Source organism: Peromyscus leucopus, chromosome 7 (assembly GCF_004664715.2).
Source record: "Peromyscus leucopus breed LL Stock chromosome 7, UCI_PerLeu_2.1, whole genome shotgun sequence".
In the NCBI taxonomy this organism is placed as follows: Eukaryota; Metazoa; Chordata; class Mammalia; order Rodentia; family Cricetidae; genus Peromyscus; species Peromyscus leucopus.
This window is the reverse complement of record NC_051069.1, coordinates 24030775-24058566: the sequence shown is the minus strand read 5'-3', so window position 1 is coordinate 24058566 and position 27792 is coordinate 24030775. Positions and strand designations below refer to the sequence as shown.

The following is a 27792-nucleotide window of genomic DNA, read 5'->3' as shown; positions in this document are numbered from 1 at the left end:
GATGGGAGGGCAGATTTTTTTTGAAGGCAATTTTAGTCCTGGAATAGGTTCCTAGAAAACAGCTTTGGACTTTCATGGCCTGTGCTGGCAGCATCGGGGTGGATGACTGCCTCTAAGCCTTGCTTTGTCTTTCTGCCCACCAGGCTCCTGAAGACTACCCTCAGTGAGGGTGGAGATGTGAATGCCTGAGGACTGGATAGCTGACCTTGGGTAGATTTTGTCCCTCTGACTTGGGAAAGCACATCAGATATGAGTCCATCAAGCAGCGAGCTAGAATGAGCAATTATTACTGCATAACCCCTACATGTAGAACTCTGTGGACCAGGGTGGGCTAGCTATGGGGAAAGCAGAAAGAGAAAACAGAAAGCCAGAAGCCCACACTCACACCAAAGACTCAGACCAGAATCCATCTCTGTCAATTGATAGCAGGCAAGTCTCAGATATATTTTTGTCATTGACGATTTACTTTTCAAAATGTTGAGTTATTTTGCTCTCATAATTCTATGATATGGAGAGAGTAAACATTAACAGCCCCTACTTTAAATAAGGCAGAATGAAGTCTGAGAAGTGGAGTTTAAGGTCTCCTGGGTGAACAGTGACAGAACCAGGCTCTGGAAGCGTGTCGTCTATTGGGTAATCTCTGTCTATCTGTCTGTCATCTGTCTGTCTATTCCTCTTCCTCCTCACATATACACATGCATTAAAGAGGCTACCAAACATTTAAAGGGAGAAGGATATAAGGTAATATGAGACCAAAGACAGAATGGAGGAGACAGAGCCATGGGTTGATGATCCTGGAGGAATGAAGCTGTTTTTAACTGGGCTCGAGGTTAAGTTGACACATAGACTGTTAAAGCAGAATATATCAAATGGAGCTGGGCATGGTGGCACAGTATGTACAATCTCAGCACTTGGAAGGCAGAGGTAGGAGTATCAAGAGTCATCCTTGGCTGCATAGTGTTCAAGGTTAGCCTAGACTACAAGAGACGTCGCTTCAGAATTCTAAAACCAAACTTTTTTGCTTAAGCCTAAGTATGTACGGTCACTAATGGTGGTCTAGGGGAAGTGAGAGCTTGCTTGTTACTGTATACTCTATTCTCTTTATACATCTTTATTATGAATATGTATGTTTACTGGTTCAGTCAATAACCAATAAGATGCTCCTCTGTGTAGTCACTGAAAAGAGACAATGGAGTCTGGGAGACATTTTTTAAACCAACTCACTCTTTCCCTTTCAGCCCCTCTCCAAACACTGTTCAGCCTGCCTCAGCGTTGTGACCCCATAGTGAGAGCAGCAGGCTCCATTGTCACATTCTGCTCCACAGTGCCCAGAGAGTGCACAAGGTGACAGTATAGAGCCCCAGCACAGCAAGGTAGATTCGGAAGAGCAGCTGATCGAAGCGGTAAAGGATGGCCAGCCACTCCACCTCCTTCTGGTAAACCTGATCCCGAGTTCGGAGGGAGTTGTTGATGGATTGGAGCTGGAGCCAAACTTCCTTCAGGGTATCCGGCTGAACCTGGTGCTCCTGATGGACTGGGGACTCTGTGAGATGGAGGAAAATACTCTAGATGAACTGGGAGCTGCGTATTCTTACTCTTTAAGGAAGAGTCTTTGCTAGAGTTGGGGACTCTCATCTTGTCTGCCTAGGAGAGGCACAGCTGTGCTGAGGGAAGGCCCAGAGAACATGGCAGAGCTGTACTGTGTCAAGAGGGGTGTGTGAAAGCTAAATCTATCTAGGAGATTTCCTGAGCTAGGATGGTTCTTAAACTCCTTTATATAATGCAGCCAGAACCCAACTATTCATATTCCTCCCCACTTTTGTGTTTGTAGCGTGTGTATAATGTGATTTGTGTGTGTATATGTGTAGGATGTGTGGTGTGTGTGTGTGTGTGTGTGTGTTATGATGTGTGTATACAGTGGGATGTGTGGACTGTGGGGCATATGTGTGGTGTGATGTGTGTGTGTGGTGTGTGTGTGTGTGTGTGTGTGTGTGTGTGTGTGTGTGTGTACAGTGGGCTGTGTACTGTGTGTGGTGTGTGTGTATGTGTATGTGTGCGTGTATTCATGCACATGTGCTTGTATGCCAGAATTCTACAAATTTTGAGTTTGTAGCTCAGTCACTATGGTAGAAATGCAGCAAACTAGAGGTGACTGAAGACCTGACCTTCAAGCTAAAATCATCTCCAGCAGGAAGTTGCCTTCGGTCTGCAGAAGAAATATCAAACACAGAACAGGGCCTGAAAAGCAGGTGTTTCCCATTGTCCACACAGTTCAGCCATGGCCTGCTGCTGCCCCAGTGGACCCAGGTGCAGACAAAGCAAACAGGATGGGGATCTCAAGGCTTCTCACAAACCTGTTGTCTCAGCACTGGGAGCCCTGGGGTGCAATCCAGGCTCATCAGCATCAGAGTCTCCTCGAAGGCAAAGAAGAGGCCGTTCGTGTCCACTGTGTCTCTCCTCGTGGAGGAATTTGATCAACAAGATGGACTTGGATAAGCTGAGAACCAAAAGGGCCATGCAGACTGTAAAGAAGACCCCTGGGAAAGGACCGGAGCAGAGAAAAGGGATTAGTCTACCATCTACATGCACATCAGGTCTTGGCCAGGAGTGGTCTAGGAGGGTGTCCGGTGCCACTGGGGCTGCTTACCAATGAGAGACGTGCACCCTGCGCTCCTTGGCACCTCATCAGACATGTTGACCCTGAAGACTGTGTAGCCCACCAGCACATTGGTCTTGAATACAATTCTTGCACGGCAGTTGGGGGGCAGGTAGAAGCTCCCCAGGTCCACGAGCATCAGGAAGATGCTGGGAATCAAGAGGCTCACAACATAGGCCAACGGGCATCTGCGAATCACCACCTGGCAGAAGACAGGGAAGCTGATCCGTCTAAGCAAAAGGTCTAACACTTGGCTGAGTCCCTAGTCCTGAAGTCCCTGCCCTGTGTGTAATGCAAAATGGCTACATAGTTTATGGTAGGAATGTATTTGAGGCAGCTGGGTGTGCTGGTAACTGCCTGTAATCTCAGAATGTGGGGAGGTGAAGCAGGAGGATTGCTATGAGTGGGAAGCCAGCTTGGACTACATAATAAGACCCTGTTTCAAACAACAACAACAACAACAACACACACACACACACACACACACACACACACACACACACACGAGGCTACTTTGTGGTTCTAAAAGATGGAAAGTTTTCACATTTCATAGACTAATAATGTGTGTGTGTGTGTGTGTGTATGTGTGTGTGGTTGTACAAAGTTGTAGATATATTAAAAGACAGGAGGAGTGCTCTAAGACCAAGGATTTTTGTCCCAAGTATAGAGTGTGTCTGTCTGATTTACGCACATAGACACATGTCCATTTATACGCATGCAAAAACCAAATCAGGATGCCAGGTGTCTTCCTTTCTCATTCTTTGCCTCATTGCCTGCTACAGGGTATCCCTCTAAACCAGAAGCTCAGTGTTTTGGCTTGCTTGTGAGTTCTCTGGATCTGCCCATCTTTGTCCACCAGTGCTGGGCTTATAACTTGGGGGTGTAGCTCAGTTGATAAAGTGCCTGCCTAACATGTACAAAGCCCTGGATTCTATCCCCAAAACCACATAAACTAGGTGTGCTGGTACACACCTGTAATCCCAGCATTTGGGAGGTAGAGGCAAGATCAAGGTCCCATCTCCAAAGTGGTGATTTCCCCTCAGGGTTGATAACAAGACCTCTCTTGTGGTGTATATTCAATAAAGCCTGATGGGGCAAACCAGTATCCTGCTCCCTTTACTGTTGGATTTGCACCAGCACACTGCTTAACAGCTCCTGTTCCTTGGATTTGCCAGACAATGTGACACTTGACTACCTGCTATGTGTTAAACCACGTGCTGGGTGCTTTTACATCTATCATACCATTTATCTTATTCTCATTATCAATTTGTTGGATAGATAACATCCTCCATCTCATCGATTTTCAAAGCACTGCACCCTTAAGTAAGTTGAGTCAGTGGCCAAGCTGTGAGGTAGCCCCACATCTTCTGATCCCTGGTGCTCCTTCTGCTACAGCCTAACAACAAGTCTGGATCTGCCTAGGTGTGAGAGAGGAGACATTTATTCATTTTTTTCTTTTTCACCTCCATCTCTTGCTCTGGGAGAAAAGTACAAAGAAATGAGCACACAGAGGAGGTATAGAGGCCAGTGATGGAGTGGGGCAGGGCAGCTTGGCTGGGGGAAATCACACACCTTGTTGATGAGAGCTGAGGCTCCCTAGCCATCAGATCTGGGAACTTGTCCCGACTCAGTGGAGCTTGGCACACCAGAGCTGTTTGGTAAATTGTAGTATGGCTGTTGTCTTCCACATTAAACAAAATTGGCTGGAAATATCTACACCAGTGCACCACATGTTGCTTTGCAATAATTCGGTTAGAACACATTTCTACCAAAGTGCAGCCAACAAGAGAAAAAACAACACAATGAACTGTCATCAGCCTGCATCTCTGTTGGGCTGTGATGGAGATAGTTGTGGGAAGAGGAAGGGCATTGAGTGGGCAAAGCCCCTGGGAGGTTTATGTTGTGATCCAGCTTGGGATGCTGGTGGTCTGGTCTCTTAGAGTAGAGGATGGAGGGATCATCCATCCTGATCAGGTGGGAGGAAGAAATGGGATCACCCTTGGAGACTTCATGACAGAAATTGCATGAGATGGGGGTATGGGGGAGTCTATGAGAATCACCCTAAAGAAAAGCACAAGGCATGTTGGTTAAGGGGGAAGGGCCCAGATCTGTAGTCAAGGAAATAGAGCCTATGTATGTAAATCTATGTGATCCTGTGTGGGGCAGCCAACCTCTCCCTGCCTCAATTCCTCCTTCCTTTCTTTTGTATGTGTGTGTATAATGCATGTATGTATATATGTGTGCATGGGGGAGGGTTGTGTGTACATATGAATGTGTGCATGTGGAGGCCAGAGAGAAACTTTAGGTGTCATTCCAGAGGAACCATCCTCATTTTCTTTAGACAGTGCCTGCCATTGGCTTGAAACTTACTAAGTTGACTAAGCTGACTAGCTAGGGAGCCCCAGGGCTCTGCCTGTCTCTACCTCCCCAGTGATGGGATTACAAGCACATGGCCACACCAGCTTCTCATGTTCTGGGAACTGAAGTCAGGTCCTTCTGTTTGCAAGTCAAGCACTCTACCAGCCGAACTATCTCCTCAGCTCCTCTCCACTTCTTTTAAAGAAGCAGTGTGCTTTTGCTTTGCCAAACATCCCAGGTACAATCAAGTTGTTGTGCTTCAAAAGAGAGTTCTGATGTAATAGCACAGGTAGAGATGATTCCTCTCCATCATGTTCAGATGCAGACCTGAAACATAAATCTAGGCTGAAACCAAAGGTGAGTGGTGTGGTTCCTCAATGATCCTGATTTCCAAGGAAGCATAGATTTATCAGGTCAAAGGTTCCCAAGGTTTCAGGGGTTGAAAGAGGTCTGAGAAGAATTATGAGGTTCGTTGGCTTTTGACCTGTGCCTCTATACATGGTCCTGAACTTGGAAGGACCTTCACTGGATCTCAGTAGATGCTGAAAGCAGAAGGCAAAGACACAGGTAGCCCGTTAGGTAGTTAGCTTCTGCTGTGACATAAAACACAGAAACTCCCCTTGTCCATCTGTCTTACAAAACTGGAAAGCTGACTATGCCTTCTAAAACTACCTCACGTATATTCTCCTGTCTTCAATAAGGATGTTACCATTCTTAAGAGACGCCAAGTAGTAACACAGTTTGGGGTTTCTTCTAGAATAAAGGGTCCACCTTTTTCTTTGTTTTAGAGGCAATGCCTTCTAAGGATTAAATTAATGTTCTCTACAAGCCTGGTACAGCCAAAAACAAAAACAACAACAAAATGAGCTAGAAACAAAACAAACCTCTAATTTTATTTTTGCTTTCTAAAACTTTTATTGTTATCTCAGCCATTCTTCAGCTTTCTATTCCTTTGTTCAACAGACATGGAGCAGGAAGAGGCGGCTGACACACTACTGTAGATACTAGGGGCCTAGTGCCATGAGTGGGCAAGTCCCTGTCCTTGCCTGGTCTTAGGAGTTCAGGAGCCAGACTCTGGTGTGGCTGACGTTTGGTAAGTCTATGGGGCAGAAAGAAACCTTGCTCCAGAATGAACCAAAACCAGAGTCCCTATCTCATTTGCATGATGCCACTAAAGACTTCCTAAGCTTAGCTGCTATTCTATGCAGAGATTGAACCTAGAGCTTCCTGCATGCTAGACAAATGCCCTACCAACGGAGCTATAGCTCCTTGGGCAGATTTTGATGTCTATGACAGATACCAAGAGCTTTTCTGTCTTTTTTGTTTTGTTTTGTTTTGTTGTTTGTTTTTTGTTTTTCAAGACAGAGGCCAGCCTGATCTACAGAGCGAGATCCAAGAGCCTTTCTTATTCCTCTTTGTACTTTATATGTCTGTCATTGTCCTTGTTAGCTTAAATAGTCAATTTGACACAGCCTAGAGTCATCTGAGTGGAAAACCTTGACTGAGAAATTGTCTAGATCAGATTGGTCTATGGGAATGTCTGTGGGAGATTGTCTTGATTATTACTTGATGCAGGAGGGCCCTGCCCATTGTGAGTGGCACCATCCCTAGGAAGGTGGTCCTGGGCTGTATAAGAAAACTAGGCATGAGCCTGGGATTAAACAAACCAGAGAGCAAGCCAGCAAGCAGAGTTCCTCCATGGTTTCTGCTTTAGTTTCCTGCCTTGAGTTCCTACCCTGACTTCCTTTGATAATAGATTGTAACCTGGAAGTATGAGCCAAATAAACCTTTTCCTTCCCAGGAGGCTTTTGGTCGCAGTACTTTGCCCCAGCAACAGGAGATCAAACTCTAACAATCATTGATGCTTAGAAGATGTTCACTGAGCTACATCAGAATCTGTTAATAATGCTACTTTTTGCTTCAATAGACTGGAGATGTGAGATTAGCCCAAATTGGGGGAGGCATGCCATTGGGGTCAGTCTTCATATGGGCCTCCTCTCATAGATCACATGAGAGCTAATGACTCCTGCTTCTGCCCAGGGGAATGTGTCACCTGCTCAGTGTGACACTGTTCTTTGTAAGCCTGCCCTACCCAGAGCCCATCATTCCTAATGGACTAGAGGAGCTGGTGCCTTTAAATTCCACAGAAAAGGAAGAAAAAGCACTTTAGTTTCAGCCCGTGTTCTCCATTAGACACCCTTCAGGTGTTAGCAATATTATGCCACAATTTCATTATCCATTAAAGCCAGGTAATAATAAGTACACAAAGGTATTTGGAGCCTATTGATGTTAATGAAAGAGATCAATCTAATTCAGAATGTGTGTGTGGAGAGCTCCTTGGAGATGGAATAGGCCCCAAGGTTAGCCTCTAATTGCCTCCTTGACGGTAGACCCCACCAGTACTCAATTTTGCATGACCGTCTTTATGACATACTTGGAATTTTGACGCCCAGACTCATGCTCCATACAGAAGCCCATTTTCCTCCCCTCCCAAGTCCCTCCCAACACCCCTGGTTCAGAAGGAATGGGAAAGTTGTTGCCATTTAAGTGAGAGCCTTTTACCAGAGTGAGGGCTTTGGGGATGTAGATTGTGGGTTGGGCTGGATTAACAGAAAGTTTGTGATTCCTGTATTCCTTGAGCAACCCTAGGATGATTCTAGAGTTTAAGATTCCCTGCCCCTCCCTCCTTCCCTCTCCTTCCCTTCTCCTCTTTGGAAAGCTATCCTGTCAAGTATGAACTGCATTCACATTATTGATCAAGAATCTTTGAAAGACATAAGAATGCCTTGGATTCAATGGAAACCTCAATAAAATTGTCCCAATCCAGAAAAGACATAAGAATCATGATAAAAAAGAGATTGAGCAAGGCGTCTCTCTTTCTCAAATCTCCCTTTTCATTTCCCCAGTACTCTGTGAGTTTCCAGTGCCTGGTGAGTCCCTCACTCATTGTCAGAGCATCTTGATTGGCCCTATCCCTCCAAAATGACTTCTAGATTTTCTCCCTACCTCTGCCCACTCCTGCAAGGTCCTACAGAAACTGAATGTCTATCCTGCTGTTTTCTGGGAACCAGCACCTCCAATAATGTATTGGAAGAAATCTCCCCTCCTATGGCTGGTGGATTGGGTCCCAGGCTGTACACAAACATCCTTGCAGGGAGGAGAGCTTTGTCTAGGCCCCCCTATGGAATGTAGTTGGATTCTAAACCATCAGTGGTACCCTGTGATAAGCAGCATGTGTCCCAACACCAGTAACTGTGATTGTGTTAGCTGGAGCTAATGGAATCCTAAGCATCTGATGCCAGATAAATGGTAGCCGTGTGTGTTAGCTTGGGATGATGCTGTGTTTTGAAGAGAATGTTGTCTCTCTTGCCTGCTCCAACTGTCCCAGCTTGGTCTGGGACACAACAGGTGATTCGATTAAGAGGAAGATAGTCCTTTACCATCAGGACACCAGTAAGCACACTGTTGGCACAGAGTTGGACTCCAAATGCTACAACACTGGCCAAGGGCTTTTGAATGACACCAGGACACCTTGGATGCTAAATGCAGAATGTCTCCTGTGGTATGAAAACAATGAAGCCAGGCATGGGGCATGTGGCTGCCACGGGGAAGGTGTGGAGGTTGGGAGATGGAAACCAGTGAGTGTTCTGGAACATGAGAGTCTTTCCAAAGCTGCAGGATCACTTCTGAGTCTGGACCACTATGATCTGTGACTTTACTTAGGATTTTGGGGGATTTGGTTCCAGAGAATCAGGTGAAAGCCAGCCTTGGCCCTCAGAGCAAAGACACCTCGGAGAAAACTTCCAGGGCACGAAAACAAATGCATGTCTCCCTACCTCCAGCGTGCCTCTGTAGAAACACCATAACAGAGAGGGGTGTGGTGATGAAGAGGGCAAAGGAAGTGGACCATGGTTCCTACATGGAGGGACACCTCCCATGAAGCAGTGCTTACCTTCTCTCCTATTCCAAATGGACCCAGCTGCTCTCAAGAAGACAAGCTAATATTTAGGAGAAGGGATGACATGTCATTGCAGGGGGAGACCGAGCGAGGGCACGCAGGGGTATAGCCACACTCACGCTAACATTTCCCGCCACCTCTTGCCTTTGTCTGTCTCCGTGCAGTGTAGGTAATGATGTGTGCAGCACTCCGTGGAGCGCTTGGTAGGTGACTGGTTCCACCTTGCGCGTGCCGTTCCCTCACGTTTCCCTTTAATTCTCTCCATTATTTGGGCTGCATTAATAATGTTTGCAGGCTGATATCTTTAAAATTAATGAGGTGTTTACTCTTAGCCAAGAAACTCATTGAAATTTAAAAAAAAAAAAAAAAAGGTTTCTTCCCCCTACTTTCTTCTCTTACTGAAAACAAGTGGACAAGAACTAGGGATGTGGCTCAAGGGAAGAGTGCTTGCCTAGTGTGAGCAAGGTCCCTGTCTGAGTCCTAGGATCACAAAACAAAGAAGAAAGAGTGGGCAGGCCACAGGCCACAGGCCACAGTGAACACCTCCTTGAATTCTAAGTTAGAAAGAATTCCAGTCCCAAATCCCCTGCTTCACAGGCATGTTTTTTTTGATGGGCTGCTAACAAACAGGTTAGCTGTGAGGGAGGCTCCAACCCCAGTGCTTAGGGCTCTGGTTTAATGGGAGTTCTTCTAGAAAACACACACCTTTCGGCCAATGGAGGCCACTCATGCCCCTCAGGAACAGCTAATCTCACTCTTTGCACCAGCCCTCAATCTTGTCCGCAGGCACCTCATTCCCATGGCCTGATTCTGGAGGAATCCATGTCACCTGCACTCTTTAGTTATTTCCAAACACACACAGAACTGACTACGAGGTGGTAGTGGCCATGAGACTCAAAGCTAGACTTAGGGAAAAAAAGGATAGAGTATTTCCCTGTTTGCAGTCTCTAATTTTCCACTGGATTCATTCTTTGTCATGAACACCACCCTCTCACCCTGTCACCAGTGCCACCTTCACATTGTGGAGTGAAGCAGGACTCTCTGCCGAATTCTAGCACTGAGAGTCTATTGCTGATATGAACCTTCCCGTGACCATGGCAGAGTGGTTTGCCAGGAAAGCCAGAGAAGCAGAAGCTTGGCAGGGAAAGTGGTGGGCACCACTGTCCTTCTTCCCAGAGCCCCTCAGGCCAGATAAATTTCTCTGGGTACAGTTTGGCCAAGAGCACTCCCAGGGATGTATCAGAGCATCATGGGTTCCACCAAGCCCTGGTTAGCAGTTGTTCCCTCTGACCCTGAAGCCACTAGTACCTTGCTTGTTCTGTGTCTGTCAGTTTGTCTGCCTTCCTCCTTCCCTCCCTCCCTCCCTCCCTCCCTTTCTCTCTTTCTTTCTCTCCTCTTTCTTTCTCTTTTTTCCCCCTCCTTACCTCCCGCCCTCTCCTTTCCTTTTTTTTTTCTTTTTATGAAATAGGATCTCATGTAGCCCAGACAGGCCTCTACCCTCCTAGTGCTGGCATCACAGGTGTGAGTCGCCATGCTTGGTGTATGTGTGCCAGTGATCAACCCCAGGGATCCATGTAAGTTACCAACTCAGCTACATCCCCAGTCCTACTGGTTGTTTCTATGGGTCATGCAGATGACTATCAGCTCATCCCTTCAGATATTCGAGTTAGTAATATGATCATTTTATGCATCTGCATCTGAAATTAATTGATACTTTTCTCAATTAAAAATGGGACAATTATGCTGATGAGACAATTTTTTTGTTTTGTTTCCAATTCGTTGTAATGCTGATGGTGTGTACATCGCTTTGGGCTTTATTCTCAGTGGCAATTAGATGTGATAATGTTTGTGTAAGCCAAAAGGTTTGAAGACTTCTGCTGTGAGGTGAGCCCGATCTCTGGAGTTCTGCACACCACTCTCTCTGATTGCCTTGTAAATTACAGTGGTGGCTCCATAGCTCAGGACCTCGGCTCTCAAATACTGCAGCACAGGGGAATGGGCAGAGCCAGCTCCACACACTGTCCTCAGGTGACAATGAGAATATGCAATAGAGTAGATTCCACAGCTCAATAGAAAAGGCCATGGACTGCAGAGCCATGGGTAACAGGTAGGAAGGAGAACCTACGTTAAACCGAATCTGAGCGAAGTTTCCAACGCTGCTCCGCAGGATGTGGTATGCGGAGGACACTGAAAGAAGTTGCCACTCACTGTCATTCAGAAACACCCTTTTGTCATTCTCGATGTCTTCTCTATTCCTCAGGAAGCCCAGGTCTATGTCTTCCACTAAAAAATAACCGTAACAATGGACTTGTAGGGGGAGAAACAGGGGCCAGCATCCCCCCACTTTCCCAAACCCAGCTTGAGCCCTTCCTTTTGTCCTGACTCACACACACAGTATTCCCAGTATTTGAGCTAGAGAGTAGAGGTGGGGGACAAAAAAATTTCTAATCTTTTATTAAACCATAAATTTAGAATTGGAGCCTGCTCTCCACAGTCTATGAAGTGTCCTGTAGCTTTTAGAATGTTCTCAGTAGTGATAGAATCCTGATATCATAACGACAAATGAACAGCTCTGGTGGGTTATAGCATTGTACCTTGTCTGAATTCTAGAAACACCCACTACCACAAGACATTTTTTTTTTGAGGCAGAGTCTCATGTGTTCCAGCTAAACTAAAGCTCTCTATAGCCAAGAATGATCTTGAATTTCTGATCCTCCTGCCTCCACCTCCCAAGTGCTGCTGGGATTTCAAGCATGTGCTACCACATCCATCTAAAGTTTAGATTTTTTAAACAATCATGTGTAAGAGTAAAATAGACCTGAAGTTAATATCATTTCACCTATGTATGCCCACACAGCATAGGTATTCCCAGCAGACTGTGTCTCTTGTGATTATTTACCTGTATGCAGCATGCTATTGAAGGTGAGACTGCAATTCTGGATATCGAAGGGAAAAGCATACGTCTGCAAACTGCATGCAGAGACCACCTGGATGGGCTTGTGGTTACTAATGGTTCCAGAGGAGTTCACATATACATAGGGAAGGTCAGGAGATCTTTCAAGGTCCACACTATATGAAACACAAAAGAACCTATTATGGAGAGGACCTTCATTATTTCCAAACACACACAGAACTGACTACGAGGCGGTAGTGGCCATGAGACTCAAAGCTAGACTTAGGGAAAAAAAGATAGAGTATTTCCCATGAGATGATTCTCCCTGACACACACTCTCAGAAATGACAAGTCTCATCAATTAACTCACCTGCTACAGCTACAACATAAACAGTAACTCCAAGCACCATTAATCAAATATGTATCTTTTTCTAGAGTATTTTATCTTAAATCATATGTTTATAGGGATAATGTGCTCACGTGAGTGCAGGTACCCACAGAGACTAGAAAAGGGTATCAGATCCCCAGGAGCCGAGTTACAGGAGGTTATGAGCTACCCAATGTAGGTGCTGGGAACTGAACCCCTGGTCCTCTAGAAAAGCAGTACAGACTCTTAACTACTAAGCCATCTCTCCAGCCTTCAAATCTATATCTTCAATGGTGTCAACTCATGACAATCCCATCCTGAATATTCCCAGCAGTATGACCCCAGTAACCAGAGAAAACGAAAAGTATAACAACAATGACTGGAATTAAATGATGTTTGGCCTGAACAGGTAAACAATCCAAAGGTCACAGAAATATACCCCAGAACACTTACAACTCATTGATGATGATATCTGGGGCCCAGATGGCACTGAGAGGGAGAGAGATTTCTTGAATCTCATCAAACAGGCTAGAGTTCCAGGACAAAAACTCATCATTCCAAACCTGTTAGGAGTAGCCAAGTGGTAAACAACAACATGAGAAAGCTTAAGTGCACTGATGTAACTGAGTACTGATCCAATTCATCAGCCCCGTGATGCACTCTATTAGGGGGAAGGAAATCCTGTCTATGGCTACATCCTTGCATGGATTCTAATAAACTAGGCCTGCTCTGAGCTAAAGGACTATGCCTTAAGGCAGTACCTCCACCTTAAAACATCCACATTTTGTGGTAGATCCCCATCAGGAACCCAGCATGCTGAGAGGGAAGGAGAATTAGTTACCTCTTGGTACCACACACTTGTCTTTAATTTTTGATTCTGTACGTCCTGCAGAGAGAGAAAAAAAAAAAATAGAACATTCACACAGAATCTGAGCAAGCAAAGGCAAGTTCAAGAGCATCCCCATATCCCCTCAACACATCAATTATCAGAGGCAAGCGCAACCATCTGACAATTTAAGAGAGAGGAAAATCAAATGCAACCAACCAATGCTGATTTTAAAAACATTGCCTAGCTTCCTTGATACCCGAGTAGTCTCAGTTCCCGCTTATCATGCACACCTGTGGCTTTGAATGTTGCTCTATTATCCAGGACAAAATAGCAGTCTAACTGCACTTAACATTTTGAGTGATTTTCTAATCTCTTTTCCTGCTCTAATTAGTTACTCTGTCATTAATCAAACTAAAAAAAAAAATGATATGTAAGTCTTAGCCAATATTGAGCTGAAAAGATGAGACCAAACTTCTACTTCTAATCAAGATATTATTCATAATCTTTCAATGAAATCTATCTGCACTGACACATGCAGTCATTTCTGTTAAGTTACTTTGTGTTTAAATTTATCTGCTTATGAAACAGACTGATGAGCTCAATATAGGTGAGGTGTACTTCCTTGGCAACAGATGTGATTTTCCACGTCTGCAATAACTCGGTGAATTTTTTTTAATTAAAGAAAGTATTTTATGTGTATGAGACTTACACCTTCATGTATATCTGTGCACCATGTTCATGCCTGATGCCCATGAAAGCCAGAAAAGGACAGTGGACTCCCTGAAATTGGAGCTACAGACAACTGTGACCTATCATGTGGGTGATGGGAATCGAACCCAGATCCTCTGGAAGAGCAGCCAGTGTTCTTAACCATCGAGTCACCTCCCAAGCCCCTTGGTGATCTTTTTGTTAAGGATCCTCCCCAAACAGCAGATGTTGTGGAATATTAGTTGAAGATGTGTTACATTTGTTTATGCTGTGGAACAGCTGTTTAATAATAAAAAGATGTGTTGCATTCTTTTATGTCATATTTGTTTAACTCTGTGAAGCTGTGTTACCTTGCCTGTCTAAAACACCTGATTGGTCTGATAAAGAGCTAAATGGCCAATAGCCAGGCAGAGAGAAATAGGCAGGGCTGGATACAGAGAGAATAAATAGGAGGAGAAATCTGGAAAGAGGGTTTGGTTCAAGAAACAAGAAAAGGGGAAGAGGAGAATTCTAAGGCCCAGCCACTCAGCTACACAGCAAGTCACAGAGTAAGAAGTAAAGAAAGGTGTATAGACTAGAGAGAGAAAAATAAAAGTCTAGAGGCAAAAGATAGATGGGATAATTTAAGTTAAGAGAAGCTGGTTAGAAATAAGTCAAGCTCAGGCTGGGCATTCATAAGAAAGAATAAGACTCTGTGTGGTTATTTGGGAGCTGGGTGGTGGGCCCCTCAAAGAGTAAAGAGTAAAAATAATCAACGACAAGCAACAGCAGTAACAACGAAACTGTCTTTACCAAGATTTTTCATATCTAACCTAGTAGAGGACATTCCAAAAATAAGATGTTCTCGGGTATTAAAAGAGAAGGATTATTTCATCCATATAGTATCTAACAACTATTAACTATAAAAATGAATCACTGCTGTGGATATCGCTCTGTATAAATAAATGCTGATTGACTAGTAGCCAGGCAAGAAGTATAGGCAGGACAAGCAGAGAAGAGAATTCTGGGAAGTGGAAGGCTGAGGCGGAGAGATGCTGCCAGCTGCCACCATGAGTACCAACATGTAAGATACTGGTAAGTCACGAGCCATGTGGCAAGGTATAGATTTATAGAAACGGATTAATTTAAGATATAAGAACAGCTAGCTAGAAGCCTGAGTCATTAGACCAAACAGTTTAAATAATATAAACGTCTGTGTGTTTATTTTATAAGTGGGCTGCGGGACTGCAGGGGCTTGGCGGGACCCAGAGAGAAGCTCTCCAGCTACAAATCACAAGACTGAATGTTGGAGCTAAGACTAGAAAACTCAGACTCTTGGGGCTTTGAATTAAGCGATGGTTTCTTAGATATGAGAGCAGAAGCAATGAATGAAAAAAGTGGGATTTTTATCAAAATTAAAAACTTTTGTGTGGGATAGAGAGATGGCTCAGCAGTTAAGAGCACTTGTTGCTCTTGCAGAGGACCTGAGTTTGGTTCCCATACCCACATCTGGCAGCTCACAACCGCCTGTGACTACAGTTTCTAGAGCTCTGATTGCCTTTTCTGGCCTGCATAAACACCTGCACACATGCAGTCATGCAGGCACACACACATCCATAAAAATAAATGTAAATATTCTAGGACTGGAGAGATGGCTCAACAGTTAAGAGAGCTTGTTGCTCTTCCAGAAGACCCAGTTCCGGGATCTAACACCCACTTCTGGACTCTGAGGGCACCATGTACATGTGGTGTGTGGGCATATATGCAGGCAAATACCCACACACTTTAAATAAGATTAAAAATTTTAAAAATTTATAAAGGTAAACCAAGTTGACAAAATGAGGCATTATAACATTTAAATATCATTATCATCATCATTTTTACTATTGTTTGTGTGTTGTGTGGGCATGTATATGCCATGGCACACGTGTTGAAGTCAGAGAACAACTTTCCATAGTCAGTTCTTGTCTTCCACTGTGAGTCCTGGGGGTGGAACAAGTGCTCTGACCCTCTGAGCCCATCTCACCAGCCCCAAGATGTTACAATACATACCAAAGAAACACAAACACTCCTAAGAGACCCTATGAACAGCTGCATACCAAAGTATAGGAACACCTAGGGCAGATGGGTGCATTGCCAAACAAAGTATCAAAGCTGAACCACACAAGCTCACCAAAACCTAATTAGAGGAGCACTTGGCGATCTACTCCTTGTGGTCCCATCACTTGCAAGACAGAAATAGGAGGACCCAGAATTCAAAGTCATCCTCAGCTGTGTAAGTAGCTTAAGGCTTGCCTAAAGCACGTGAGACCCGACCCAGGCTTTTAAACATAATCAGGGAGCTGGAGAAATAGCTTAGTGGTTGAAAGCACTCTTGCAGAAGACCTGAGTTCAGTTCCTTCTGCCCCATCTCCCTAGTGCTGGGATTACAGGCATGCACCACCATGCCCAGTTTATGCCAGGGTGAGAAAAGAACCCCAGGTTTCTTGCACACTAAGCAAGCACTCCTCAGTTGAGCCACCTCCCAAGCCCTAAAGGAAACACAATAAACTTTTGGGATCTAAGTTTCCCCTTTTACAGTCAAGAAAGTGGGTTGTTACCGAATATGCATCTCTAAGTACAGTGGGAAGGAAGAAAGTGAGCAGTCAAGGAGTCCTGTCTCCAGGCTCCGCAAAGGCTGCTTTGAACTCACTGGTTCTACAGATTTTTATGGACTTTAAATAGATACTTGAGAGAGGCAGGTTTTTAAAGTGGTATGCAAAGTGAAAAGATTGAATTCACAAATATTTCCCCAAGGAACAGCTTGTAGAAGGACCAGTGGGGACCCCCAGCCAAGATTGGCTCAGCGGGGGTTCTGGAAGTTTGGTGGGGTTTTTTTTTGTTTTTGTTTTTAAGTCCTCTATTGAGAGCACAAGATTAGAGAATAGCACTCACTTCACTTCTTTGGGAAATGTATGAGCCAAGTGATTATGGAATAGGTCATGCCTTACTCACCCCAGTAATGCTAGGCTTAGTTACAGTCAATGAGGATTCCCTACAAATACTATTTTTAAAACATCCAACATGCAGTTTATACTAAGGGAAACATAGCGGTTAACTATGCTCACAGGAATACTTTTTTTTATTTAAAATTACATTTATGTTTCTGTGTCTATGTACAGCCACGCATGTGCCGTAGTGTGAGTGCGGAGGTCAGAGGGGCAACCTCAGGACTGGGTTTTCTCCTTCTTCTTTGTAGATTCTGAGGATGGAACCCAGTTCCTCAGGCTTGGAGGCAAGCTCCTTGACCTGCTGAGGATCTCGCAGGAATATGGTCTTCGTTTCAGCAACTCCCTTGTTTTTCCTGACTTCTCTGCCCCTGTCTTAGCGCCCTATAAACGTCTCTCATTGATCCGGATAGCTGGGAAGAGGGTCTCTCTCTGTTCCGATGCCTCCTTTGGCTATCCTTTGATCCAGCTGACCATGATTGCCAGCCATATCGATACTTTCTCTCTTCCTGCCTATTGCTTTGTTGTTTTACACCTAGAAATGATGTTTACACAATTTTTTTGTCCTAGAATTTTATGGGGGTGGCTAGGAAGATTCATCATTCAGTCCTAAAGAATGCAATGTCAAAAAGTAGTTTGAGGCTAAAACTAACAATCTTTTTTTTTTTTTTTTTTTTTTTGTCAAAGAAACAAGTTTCCCAATGCCAGCTGGTGAGTGTAATTGGTTCTCTGGTGGCATTATTCACAGCTTTTCCCTCCGCGTGCCTCTCTTTTTTTTTTCTTTCGATACCTTCCATCTTGCTTGTTAAAAGCAAAGGATATTTCCGAGAATTGGAATTCATTAGTCTTCCTAACAGAGGGAGTCTATTTAGATCTAAATTGGTGGTTAGCAAATATACAGATAATTCCCTCACATTCTTATTTATCTTTCCTAGTTCCGGAGACTATGGAAACAGATGCCTGAACGTCTGGCTGGGAGGCTCCAGTCAATGGACTGGAATACAAAGGTATCCGGGATTCGGAATTGACAAAACTCAATAGAAACAAATTGAAACTCTTCACTGTTGAGTAGATTATCTCTATAATCAGATTTCCCTAAGGTACTCATAATACTCAGAAATTCGAAGACAAGACTGTAGGCTTTTCCATAAACAAAACGGGAGGCAAAACATGAGAAGGGAGACGAGGGGCTGTGATGGGAGCCAGGCTGGGAGCTCTTCATTCAAACACAAGTTGCCAGCAGTACAGCTGCTGGCAGAGGCAGCCGACAAGTTCGCTATTCACAGTGGGAGCATCCTAGTCTGGACAAATCTGAGTGATTTTATCAGATCCTTCAGAACTGTTCCTAGGGCTGCAACTTACTTCGTCTGGCTCATCTAAATATAATAGTGAGATATGTAAAGTGCCTCCAGAGTAACCTAGTCATCAAGAGAGAGAAACTTAGAATTAGTGTTTTTTAATTCACTAGCCATTTTACAGTATTGATCAAGCATCTTGGAAGTAAAATATATTGCAATGCACGTGGTGGGAAATAAGAATACAAGCAGCAAAGACTTTCTATCAAGAAATTTGTAACAAGTTAGGGAATGTGTAGATGTAGTGACCCATGCTATAACCCTGGAACTCAAAGGGGTGGGTGTTGGAACTGCTCAGTTCAGGAAAATGCTTGTCCGGTTGTCGTATAATTTCTGTCAACTTGACACAAACCTGGGCATGAGAAGGGGGGAATCTCAGCCGAGGAAACGCCTCCATCAGATTGGTCTGTGGGCATATATGGGGGAGTGTTTTCTTAATTGCTAATTGATGAAGGAGGGTCCAGCCCACTTTGGGTGGTACCATCCCTGGATAGGTGGGCCTGGGCTGTGTAAGAAGATAACTGGTTCTCTTTCCTTTCCGCTCCTTCCTTCCATCTGTCCTCTCTCTCCCTCCCTCCCTCTCTCCCTCTCTTTCCTTCTCTCCCCCCTCTCCCAATAAAGCTCTAAAAAGGTAAAAGAAAAAAAGAGAAAAAAAGAAAGATAACTGAGCTAGGCATGAATGATGGAGCATGCCTTTAAACTCAGCACTGGGAGTCAGAACCTGTTCTACATAGTGAGTTCCAGGACAGCTAGGGTTGTGCAGTGAGATCTTGTCTCAAAAAAAAGAAGAAAGAGAAGGAGAAGGAGAAGGAGGAGAAGGAGAGGAAGGAAGGAGGGAGGGAGGGAGGGAGGGAGAAGGAAGGAAGGAAGGAGAGAGAGAGAGAGAGAGAAAGAAAGAAAGAAAGAAAGAAAGAAAGAAAGAAAGAAAGAAAGAAAGAAAGAAAGAAAGAAAGAAAGAAAGAAAGAAAAAATGAAAATTGAGCAAGCCAGGCAAAGCAATCTAGTAAGCCTCAGCTCGTGCCTCCATGTTCCTGCCTTGGCTTCCCTTCTTGTTGGGCTATAACCTATAAGCCCAACAAACTCTTTCCTCCCCAAGTTGTCTTTGGCCAATGTTTTATCATAGCAACAAAAAAGACGCTTGTGAACATAAAGACCTGAGTTCGATCCCCGAGAACGTATGTTTAAAAAAAAAATGCTGGAAGCAATGACTCGCACTTATAATCCAAGAACTATGGAGGCAGAGGCAGGTGGATTCCTAGGGCTCATTGGTGAGCCAGCCTAGCCTACTTGACCAGTTCAGTGAGAGACTCTGTTTTAAAAAGAAAACAGATAAAGTGACGGCATCTGAGGAATGATAGACAGCTAGGCACCTGTGAGATGCCTGCCACAAAGCTGGGACCCACATAACGGAAGGCGAGAACTGATTCACACTTGCACATTGTGGCTCAAACACACACACACACACACACACACACACACACAGAATGAATAAATAAAAATATAATTTTTACATAAGGAATGGCAGTGAGGTTGCTACCTGGCTTCCACCGGCATCCACAGCACCCACACACAGATTTGCATGCATGAACATGCTTGAACATACACATGCAAAAGAAAATTTACTCCATCTAATCATGAGACACATGTAACCTAGTCTAGTAACAAACAAGTATGTGTTACAACATGGGGCGGGGGACCCTGTATCTTCAGTGTTTTCCTTACCTACAATAATAATAGGACTTTACTTGCTTTTACCAAGGCAGGAAGAGTTAGACGTTAAAAGTTCAACTTGACATGCTGGTTCCAAGGGAAAATATTAATATAAAGACTTTATTTCTTTTCTATATTTATCTCCAAGTAAGTCTCTGAAGTCAAAGCTGAGCAGTTCTACTTTATCTTAATCAATAAAAAAAAAAAAAATCAGAAGAAGGTGAAGGAAGCAGCTGAGAGCCGTCCTAACCCCTTCTCAGGGCTCATTATCCCCCTGCTCTGGGGGCCCATAGCATAGCATAGCTCTTGTGGTGTGCCATTTATTTATTTGTTTGTATCTGTTGAGATAGAGTTTCTTGCCATCTCTCAGGTTGGCTTCACACTCACAGCAATCCTCCTGTTCCGTCTCCTGAGTGCTGAGATCACGGGTGTACACTACCCTGGCACTCATACCGTGTGTCTTTATTAGGATCATGTTTAACACTGAACTTTAGGAAGCAGGATGGCTGTAATGACCCACCGATGACTACAGAGGGGGAACCAAATCTCTTCTAGCCGGGAAGTGTCAGCTACAAGAAATTAAGTCTCCAAAACTCTAGTTCAATATCCAATTAAAAAAGAGACTTTAAAAGAGAGACCTTAAAGGGGTTATCTATTAGAAGTGTGTGACACTAGGCCTTTGGTGGGGGGCTAACTCCTGGCATAACATTCAACAGTCCCATCTAAGATCGTAGGCTGGTACTTTTGCTCGCTTATGGGAAAGTCAAACTGAGAAAAATGAAATTTGAGGACTGGAGGGATGGCTCAGAGGGTTAGTGCCAGTGCTGCTCTTCCAGAGGACCTGGGTTCGATTCCCTCACCCACAGGGTGGCTCATAAGTGTCTATAACTCTGGTTCCAGAGGATGAGACACCCTCTTCTGGCCTCCACAGGCACCAGGTTTATGCCTGTAATCTCAATACTTGGGAGACTGAGGCAGGAGGATTTGGTAAGAACCGGAGCCCAGCTTGGGCTACATATTGAGACCCTGTCTCTAAAACAAACAAAAACAAACAAACAAAAAAAAACAAATCAAACAAACAAAAGGTATCAAAGGTCAAAGGTCATGCATATGTGGTCCCATGTTTATGATTTTCTTGAAGTATAAAGGTTGAGTAGGGCTGGGGACACAGTTCAGTTACAGAAGAGCAAGGGTCTGACTTGAGATCCTAGAACCCACATAAAGCTAAATACATTAGCAAGAATTGTAATCCCAGTTTTCCTGTGGTGCGATGGAGCCAGAGAGAGGGGAATCCCCAGAAGCCCAAGGGCTTTTGGTCATGGTGTTTTTATCACTGCAATAGAAACTCCAACTAAGCATGTTGAAGGCTGGGTCAGCAGTGTGGTGCTATTGAAAGGTCATGAAACCCTTAAAAGGTAGGGCCTGGGAAGAGGTCTCTTCCTCACTGGAAGATATGCCTTTGAAGAGGACCTGGACCCCTCCTGCTCTTCTCCGCGTGAGGTTAGTGCCTCTGTTCTGTGGTGTGCTCCTGTGGTATGTGCTGCTGAAGGCCCCAAAGCGATGAAGCCCATTGGCTGAGGAACACAACATCTGAAAACATGAGCTGAAATAAATCTTTGCAAGGTTTTGTTTTTGTCTGTTTGCTTTTTAAAGATTTATTTACTTATTATGTATTCTGCCTGCATGTATGCCTGCACGTCAGAAGAGGGCACTAGATCTCATTATAGATGGTTGTGAGCCACCATGCAGTTGCTGGGAATTGAACTCAGGACTTCAGGAAGAGCAGCCAATGCTCTTAACCTCTGAGCCATTGCTCCAGCCCCCTGTTTTTGTTTTTGTTTTGTTGTTATTTTTGGTACAGGGTCTCAAATGAGTCCTTCTTCCCATCCTCAGCAAACAGTCTAGAAAAGCCCTTTATACATTCATGATAACCAGGGCAGAGAGTTTTCTTTTTTCCTTTTTCAGATTTCAGACTTGCCTCTCTCAACAGGCAAGTACTCAACCACTGAGCTGCAACCCCAGAGCTGGATGTTTACTTTAATATACCATTACCACTAACAATGGAAAAGATCATTAAATCAACCTCATCTCCAAAAATGCAGACTCTGCCTAGTACCAGCAGTTCAACCGGCATCTCTGGACAGGTTTCTGCATAAAGCACAGAGCTCCACAAGAGGTTGGCTGTGGAGGTTTACACCCGTGGTCCTAGTGCTTAGGAAGGCAAAGGCAGAAATATCAGAAGTCTAGTGCCATCCTTAGCCACATAACGAGTTTAGGGCCAACCTGGGCTACATGAGACCTGTCTCAATCAATCAATTATTCAATCAGTCAGTTGATCAGAACAACAAGAGCAAGCAAGGGTAGGGTAGTCCTTACCACATCCAATACAGCATGAACACAAAAGTCCAGGTAGACAGTGGTGGCCTCAGCCCAGTTGTAAACTGGCCTGACATTCTTGTGATACTGCTGTAAGAGCTGCCTGGTGAGATGATGCAGAGAGGAAGCCTTCGGATGGGGTGTCGCAGTGCCTGGGACACCTAGAAAAGAAAGCTGTCGCTGTGAAGACGAAGATAATGAGCTTCTTTAGGGAGCTGTAGACTGTCTGGGACATGGTGGCTTTTTGTGAGACAGTCAGCTGACTCCAGTCTGTGTAAATTCACAGCCAGCTGGTGGGCTGTCTAGCAGACACTTATTTAACGTAGGCTGCCAGCCCAAGTACCCTGTGGTGGCTAATCTTGGTTGTTGGTTTGAACTTACAACTGAGGAATTGCCTCCGCCAGACTGGCTTGTAAGCATGTCTGTGGGGGGTTGTTTTGACTATTAATTGATGCAGGAGGGTACAGTTCATTGTGTGTGGGGTGGGGGATAGGGAGGGAACTAGGCCATATAGGAAAGGCAACTGATCCAGACCCTAGGAGCAAGCCAGTAAACAGCGTGCCTCCATGGTATCTGCTCCAGTTCCTGTCTTAAGTTCTTGCCTTGCCTTTTCTTGATAGTGGACTGTAACCTGTAAGATGAACAAGCTGCTTTTGGTCATGGTGTTTATTACGGCAACAGGAAAACAAACCAGGACAAGCCCTCAAAAGAGATTGAATTTTAAAGATACATAAAGCAACTTCATCTTCAGGAATGCAAACTGTCCCTAGAGTTCCATTTCACACTGCTCCTGTAATGTGCTCTGCTGGTATGATGAAAAACTCACCCACACCCTTAGCCCAAACTTAACCTCCATGTTAATTTGTGTATCGAGTGTGGGCAGGTGCATATACCCACATGGAGGGCATTGGGTGTCCCAATCTATCACTCTTTGACTTACTCTCCTGAGAGAAGACTCTCACTGAGCATGGGGTCAGGCTAGCAACCAGCAAGCCCCTGGGATGCTCATTTTTGTCCCCTACAGTGCTGAAGCATACACAGCCATGCCCAGCTTTTTTCATAGACACTGGGGATTCAAACTCAGGTCTTCATGCTTTTGAAACAAAACGCTCTTACTCACTGAGCTACCTGTGAGCCTGTGTTTTATTTTTTCTTTCTTTCCTTTGATTTCCCATGTGTAATGGACAATCCATTGATCCCAGAGATCTGCATGGATTTCCACATAATGAAATTAATGGGAGTTCAATTCATGCTCTTTTGTTTCCATTGAAAAAAATCTATTTTCTCACACCATCTGTCTTCGAATAAAATGTGCTTGTCAGAAAATGAGATCTTTGCTTTGGGAAAATTCTCCCTGGTTTCAGGAAACAATCATTTCCTCTGATCCAGGCATCTTGATTTGTTAGAGGAGTCATGATTGGTGTCGAAGCTGGAGAAAGCAAACAAGAGAAACCAACACCAGGGATTGGAAGTGACAGATTTGTGAGGGCGCTCTCTGAATTGCAAAAAGATATTTTGTTCGGAAGCTTGGCCAACCCTTGGGGGATTTGAAGCTTCGATAAGTCATCGGACTGCGGCAAATTGCACACCTCCCGAGTTGGTGTAGAATGAAAGAGTCTCTGGTGTTCCGCGTCTGGATTGGCCCTATTTTGATGAGCCCATTTAAGTCTGAGAAATCCAGTAGGAAACTGAATGACATCACTTCTCCTTGTGCAACAATCCTGTTTGGACCCCTTTCTTTATGAATGAGGTCATGTCACCTGTCACCACAAGCAGCAATTTCTATGATTTGTCAATGTCAGGGGGGCGGGTGGGGACCAAAATGGCTAATGGCGATGCTGGAGTTGTCATCCCAGGCTGGTAGCGGGCAGCGGAACATTTGCTTTCATTGACGTCAGAACTGTGAACTTAATGATCATTTTAACTCCCTGACTCTTCACCCATGGAGAGGCTTAGGATGGGATCAGCTATGTGGGCGTGCAGGACGAAGGTGGGTGGCTTGCATGGGACATCGTTTTTTAAGGTTTGTGTGAATTGTTATTGTCAAAACATGCGGTATGACTCTCTATCTGAGAACATTTCTCACTATTGTACCCCAGGGAGGGAAGTCGGGAATATCAAACCAGGCTGGCCCCATGATCTCCCTACAAAGTTTGCTTTGGGCAGCAGCTTTTTTTAGCCTCTCTTGGGAATTCCCAATTCAAGTCTCAGTTGGAGAAATCCTGAAATGGGCACGATTCAACCCAGGAAATCAAGATGGAATTAAAATGCAATGCTGAGAGGTGAAGGTGTGTCCCTTGTACCCTCTGCTCATAAGTACCCAAATCTATCTCTCTCTCTCTCTCTCTCTCTCTCTCTCTCTCTCTCTCTCTCTCTCTCTCTCTCTCCTCTCCCCTCTCCCTCTGTGTGTATGTGTGTGTGTGTGTCTGTCTGTCTGTCTGTCTGTCTGTCTGTCTGCCTGTCTCTGCCTCTCTGCTATCTCATCAAGACAAGGTAAGATCCATAGATCTCCTGGGAATAGACCCATGCTTTCCACAATGTGTCAAAAGCCTAGGTAAAAAGAAAAAGTTTTGGGGGCTAGGACTAGGAACAAAGAGAAAAAGCAAAAGCAAATGGAAGTAAGCTTACATGTACTTGAAAAGAATAGAATTCTGGCATGAGCTGGGAGGAAATAATAAATTGCATTTCTACTATGAATGCAAATTTGCCCAAGGAGAAAGATCAATTACAGGAGAGAGATTAAGGATTTAAGTGACCATTAATTAGCGGCAAATGATGCCCCCTTGAAAGCTAATGTGACATTCACACAGCACTAAATGACTCAAAGTTCAGGGCTGTTTCCATAGACACTGATGGAAGCTATCGTCGGGCTCAGGAGAGATTCCTGGTCAACGCTGCCTCCTCAGATCCAGATAACCAGCTTATGTTAAGTCACTTGTATTGTTTCTGGAGAATAGAATGTGTTAGGGACTGAACTATGAAGGATTTGGAAGGGAAGAGATTTAAAAAGACAGTAAGAATACGATGGTGGCACAGGTCTGGAATCCCAGCCCTCAGAGACTGAGGTGGTGAATCACAAATCTGAGGCCAGCCTGGACTACATACTGAGTCCCTACTCAAAAAATGAAAACAGAAAAGCATTCTTACTTTTTCATTTGTTCTTTTCTGTTTGTTTATTTGTTTGGATTTGGGGTGTGTGTGTGTGCGTGTGTGCGTGCGTGCGTGCGTGCGTGCGTGCGTGCGTGCGTGTGTGTGTGTGTGTGTGTGTGTTTAAGATGGCACAATTACTACAGATTCAGTGAAGGTATAGATGCCCAGGGCCATAGCTTACAAATTAAGGGGATGGAGCTGAAGCATAGCTGGTCTGCATTCAGAGAACAACCTCATAGGCATGACACTATAGTGACCTGGTTGTCTAAAACTATCAGGACCAGCAACTGAGTAAGCCATCAGAAGGAAAACTGATACACCCAGCACAGTGTCTATTACTGAGCAGAAGCAGCCAGGGTGTTTTCAGAGCCTGCGCTTCCGGGTTGATAATATCTTACATTTGTGTCACACGTTACACTTCCACATTCTGATCTTCATGAATACCCAAATAAAAATCAATTTAAGGGTCGGAGGGTGAGGATCAGTGAATAGGGTTCTTGCCTAGCATACATGAAGGCCTGGGTTCCTCCCTCAGCACCACATACACAGGGCGAGATGATGCACGGCTGTAATCTGGAATTTGAGAGGTGGATGCAGGAGGATCAGAGTTCGGCGGTTAGTTACACAGTAAGTCCGAGGCTAGCCCCTACCTAAGGCTCTGAAACACTGCCTAGAGAATGAATTGATTCATTTGGGTCTTGTGGCTAGTGACTAGTGAGGCTGGGGTGGATCATCCCTAGCACACTCTCAGCACAAAGGAAAGAAAAAATCAGATCTGCTATTTACAAGTCCACTTTGTATTACCTTAGCAAAATGTCAGATTTCTTTGGCACCAACGCCTTCAGTGTGATTTATGAGGAGGCCTCGGTCATTAGACCCTGTTAAAACACTGTTCCTGCCCTGCTGAGAACCCAAATCAACATGAGTACAAAACATCAGAGGGAAAGCTGGTGAGAAGACTCTCCCAAGTCTTCTGGATGGCAGTTTTCTATTTTTCTTAGTTTCATGTTGATGGTTATTTTTCTGCAAAGAAATCCATTTGGCATTAATGAAATTTCCTCTATTTTACTCTTAGAGTTAAGATAGGCTTTTGTCTTTGACGTTAAATGTCCAGGACATCCGTGGCTATTTTTCTTCTCTACCAAGTAGAAAAATCATTTCTGGTGTTTTCTTCCTTTCTCTGTAAATTCCCAGCTTTCTAGTTACCAAATTTCTTTCTTTCCTCTCCATAACGGACTCATCCCCCTTCCAGCCATATTTTAAATTTTGAGAATTCAGATCCAAGTTCTAGGAGAACCCTCAAAGAGGTAGGGTATAAAGAGAAGATAAAAGAAAGTAGTGTGTTAGGAATCACCAACAGAAATAGAACTTTTCTCTCTCTCTCTCTTTTTAAGCATGGTTGGAGTGTAGGAAAAGACATTTTAACAGATTAGTCCCAGTAGTTCTTAATCTTCCTAGAGCTTCGATCCTTTAATGCACTTCCTCATGTTGTGGTGACCCCCAACATAAAATTATTTTTGTTGTTACTTCATAACTGTAATTTTGCTACTGTTATAAATCGTAATATAACTATCTGATATGTAGGATGGTCTTAGGTGACCCCTGTGAAAGGGTTGTTTGACCCCCCCAAAAGGGTCACGGCCCATGTGTTGAGAACCACCTGATTAGAGAATTGAATTTAAGAAAAAGAGAATGATACATACCCACGAGTAGGTATGGGCCAACCATAGATTCTTGATTTATATACTTTTTAAAAAATCAATTGCATCCTAAGTAAAACAGTTTAATTCAGTATAGTTAATGTTACCATGGAAATATCATTTTATACATTAAAACACATATAATCTCTAAAGTATTTTAAGAGAAATCATATACTCAAAACTTGCATGTTTTTGCACCTGCCGTTCGAAATGTACTAGCCACGTCTACAGTCTCTGTAAAGCTAGATTTAAACACTGTGGTATCAAAATGATATACAGGAATCTACAGCTGAGACAAATCCATGGCACTCTTCTTCTGCTCTGCCAAAGGCTTATAATAATGCTATCGGAGATCCTAAAACACCTTATTCGTACATATCTGAAAGAGATTACCCCATACTTAATTGCCACAGTGAGCCGGATTTCCTCAGAAGTGAAGATTTTCCCACCAATCATAATGCTTTGGAATGAATTTTCACCTGTATAAAAAGCTCCAGTGCATGGTACTGTACAGGTATGTGTGATTGTGTGTGTATGTATTGGGGGGTGGGGGTGGGGAGGACGGGGCGTGTCAGAGACATATCACCGGTCTCTGCAAATCTTCATAGGACTAGCATTAAACAGATTATGAATAAAAAAGAACGATCCTGAGATGTTCCCACACAGTGTGGACACCACACTGAGAGCTAAGACACAGTGCCCAGGCTAACCATTGACAGGACTTACCTACAGCAGCCACCAGGAGGCAGGACCACAGAAGAATCAT

At 44.2% G+C, this 27792-nt stretch overlaps 1 protein-coding gene across 1 annotated transcript; it reads right to left on the bottom strand.

The window, feature by feature from the left end:
• Nucleotides 1–1064: 1064 nt before the first annotated feature.
• On the bottom strand, nucleotides 1065–27792 carry Htr3b (5-hydroxytryptamine receptor 3B). The gene is made up of 9 exons (XM_028865120.2): nucleotides 27753–27792; nucleotides 22177–22337; nucleotides 13074–13118; nucleotides 12686–12795; nucleotides 11872–12041; nucleotides 11098–11255; nucleotides 2648–2858; nucleotides 2355–2537; nucleotides 1065–1543 (listed from the first exon to the last, which is right to left on the bottom strand). Exons 1-9 carry the CDS (start codon nucleotides 27790–27792, stop codon nucleotides 1308–1310), a joined length of 1314 nt encoding a protein of 437 aa, XP_028720953.1. The 3' UTR covers nucleotides 1065–1307.

Coding starts and splice junctions, on each gene's coding strand:
- Htr3b (XM_028865120.2), bottom strand. CDS start 27,792: ATGATTCTTCTGTGGTCCTGCCTCCTGGTGGCTGCTGTAG. Junction 22,338..27,752: donor CCTCCTGGTGGCTGCTGTAG/GTAAGTCCTGTC, acceptor TTTCTTTTCTAG/GTGTCCCAGGCACTGCGACA. Junction 11,256..11,871: donor CAATAGCATGCTGCATACAG/GTAAATAATCAC, acceptor GTTATTTTTTAG/TGGAAGACATAGACCTGGGC.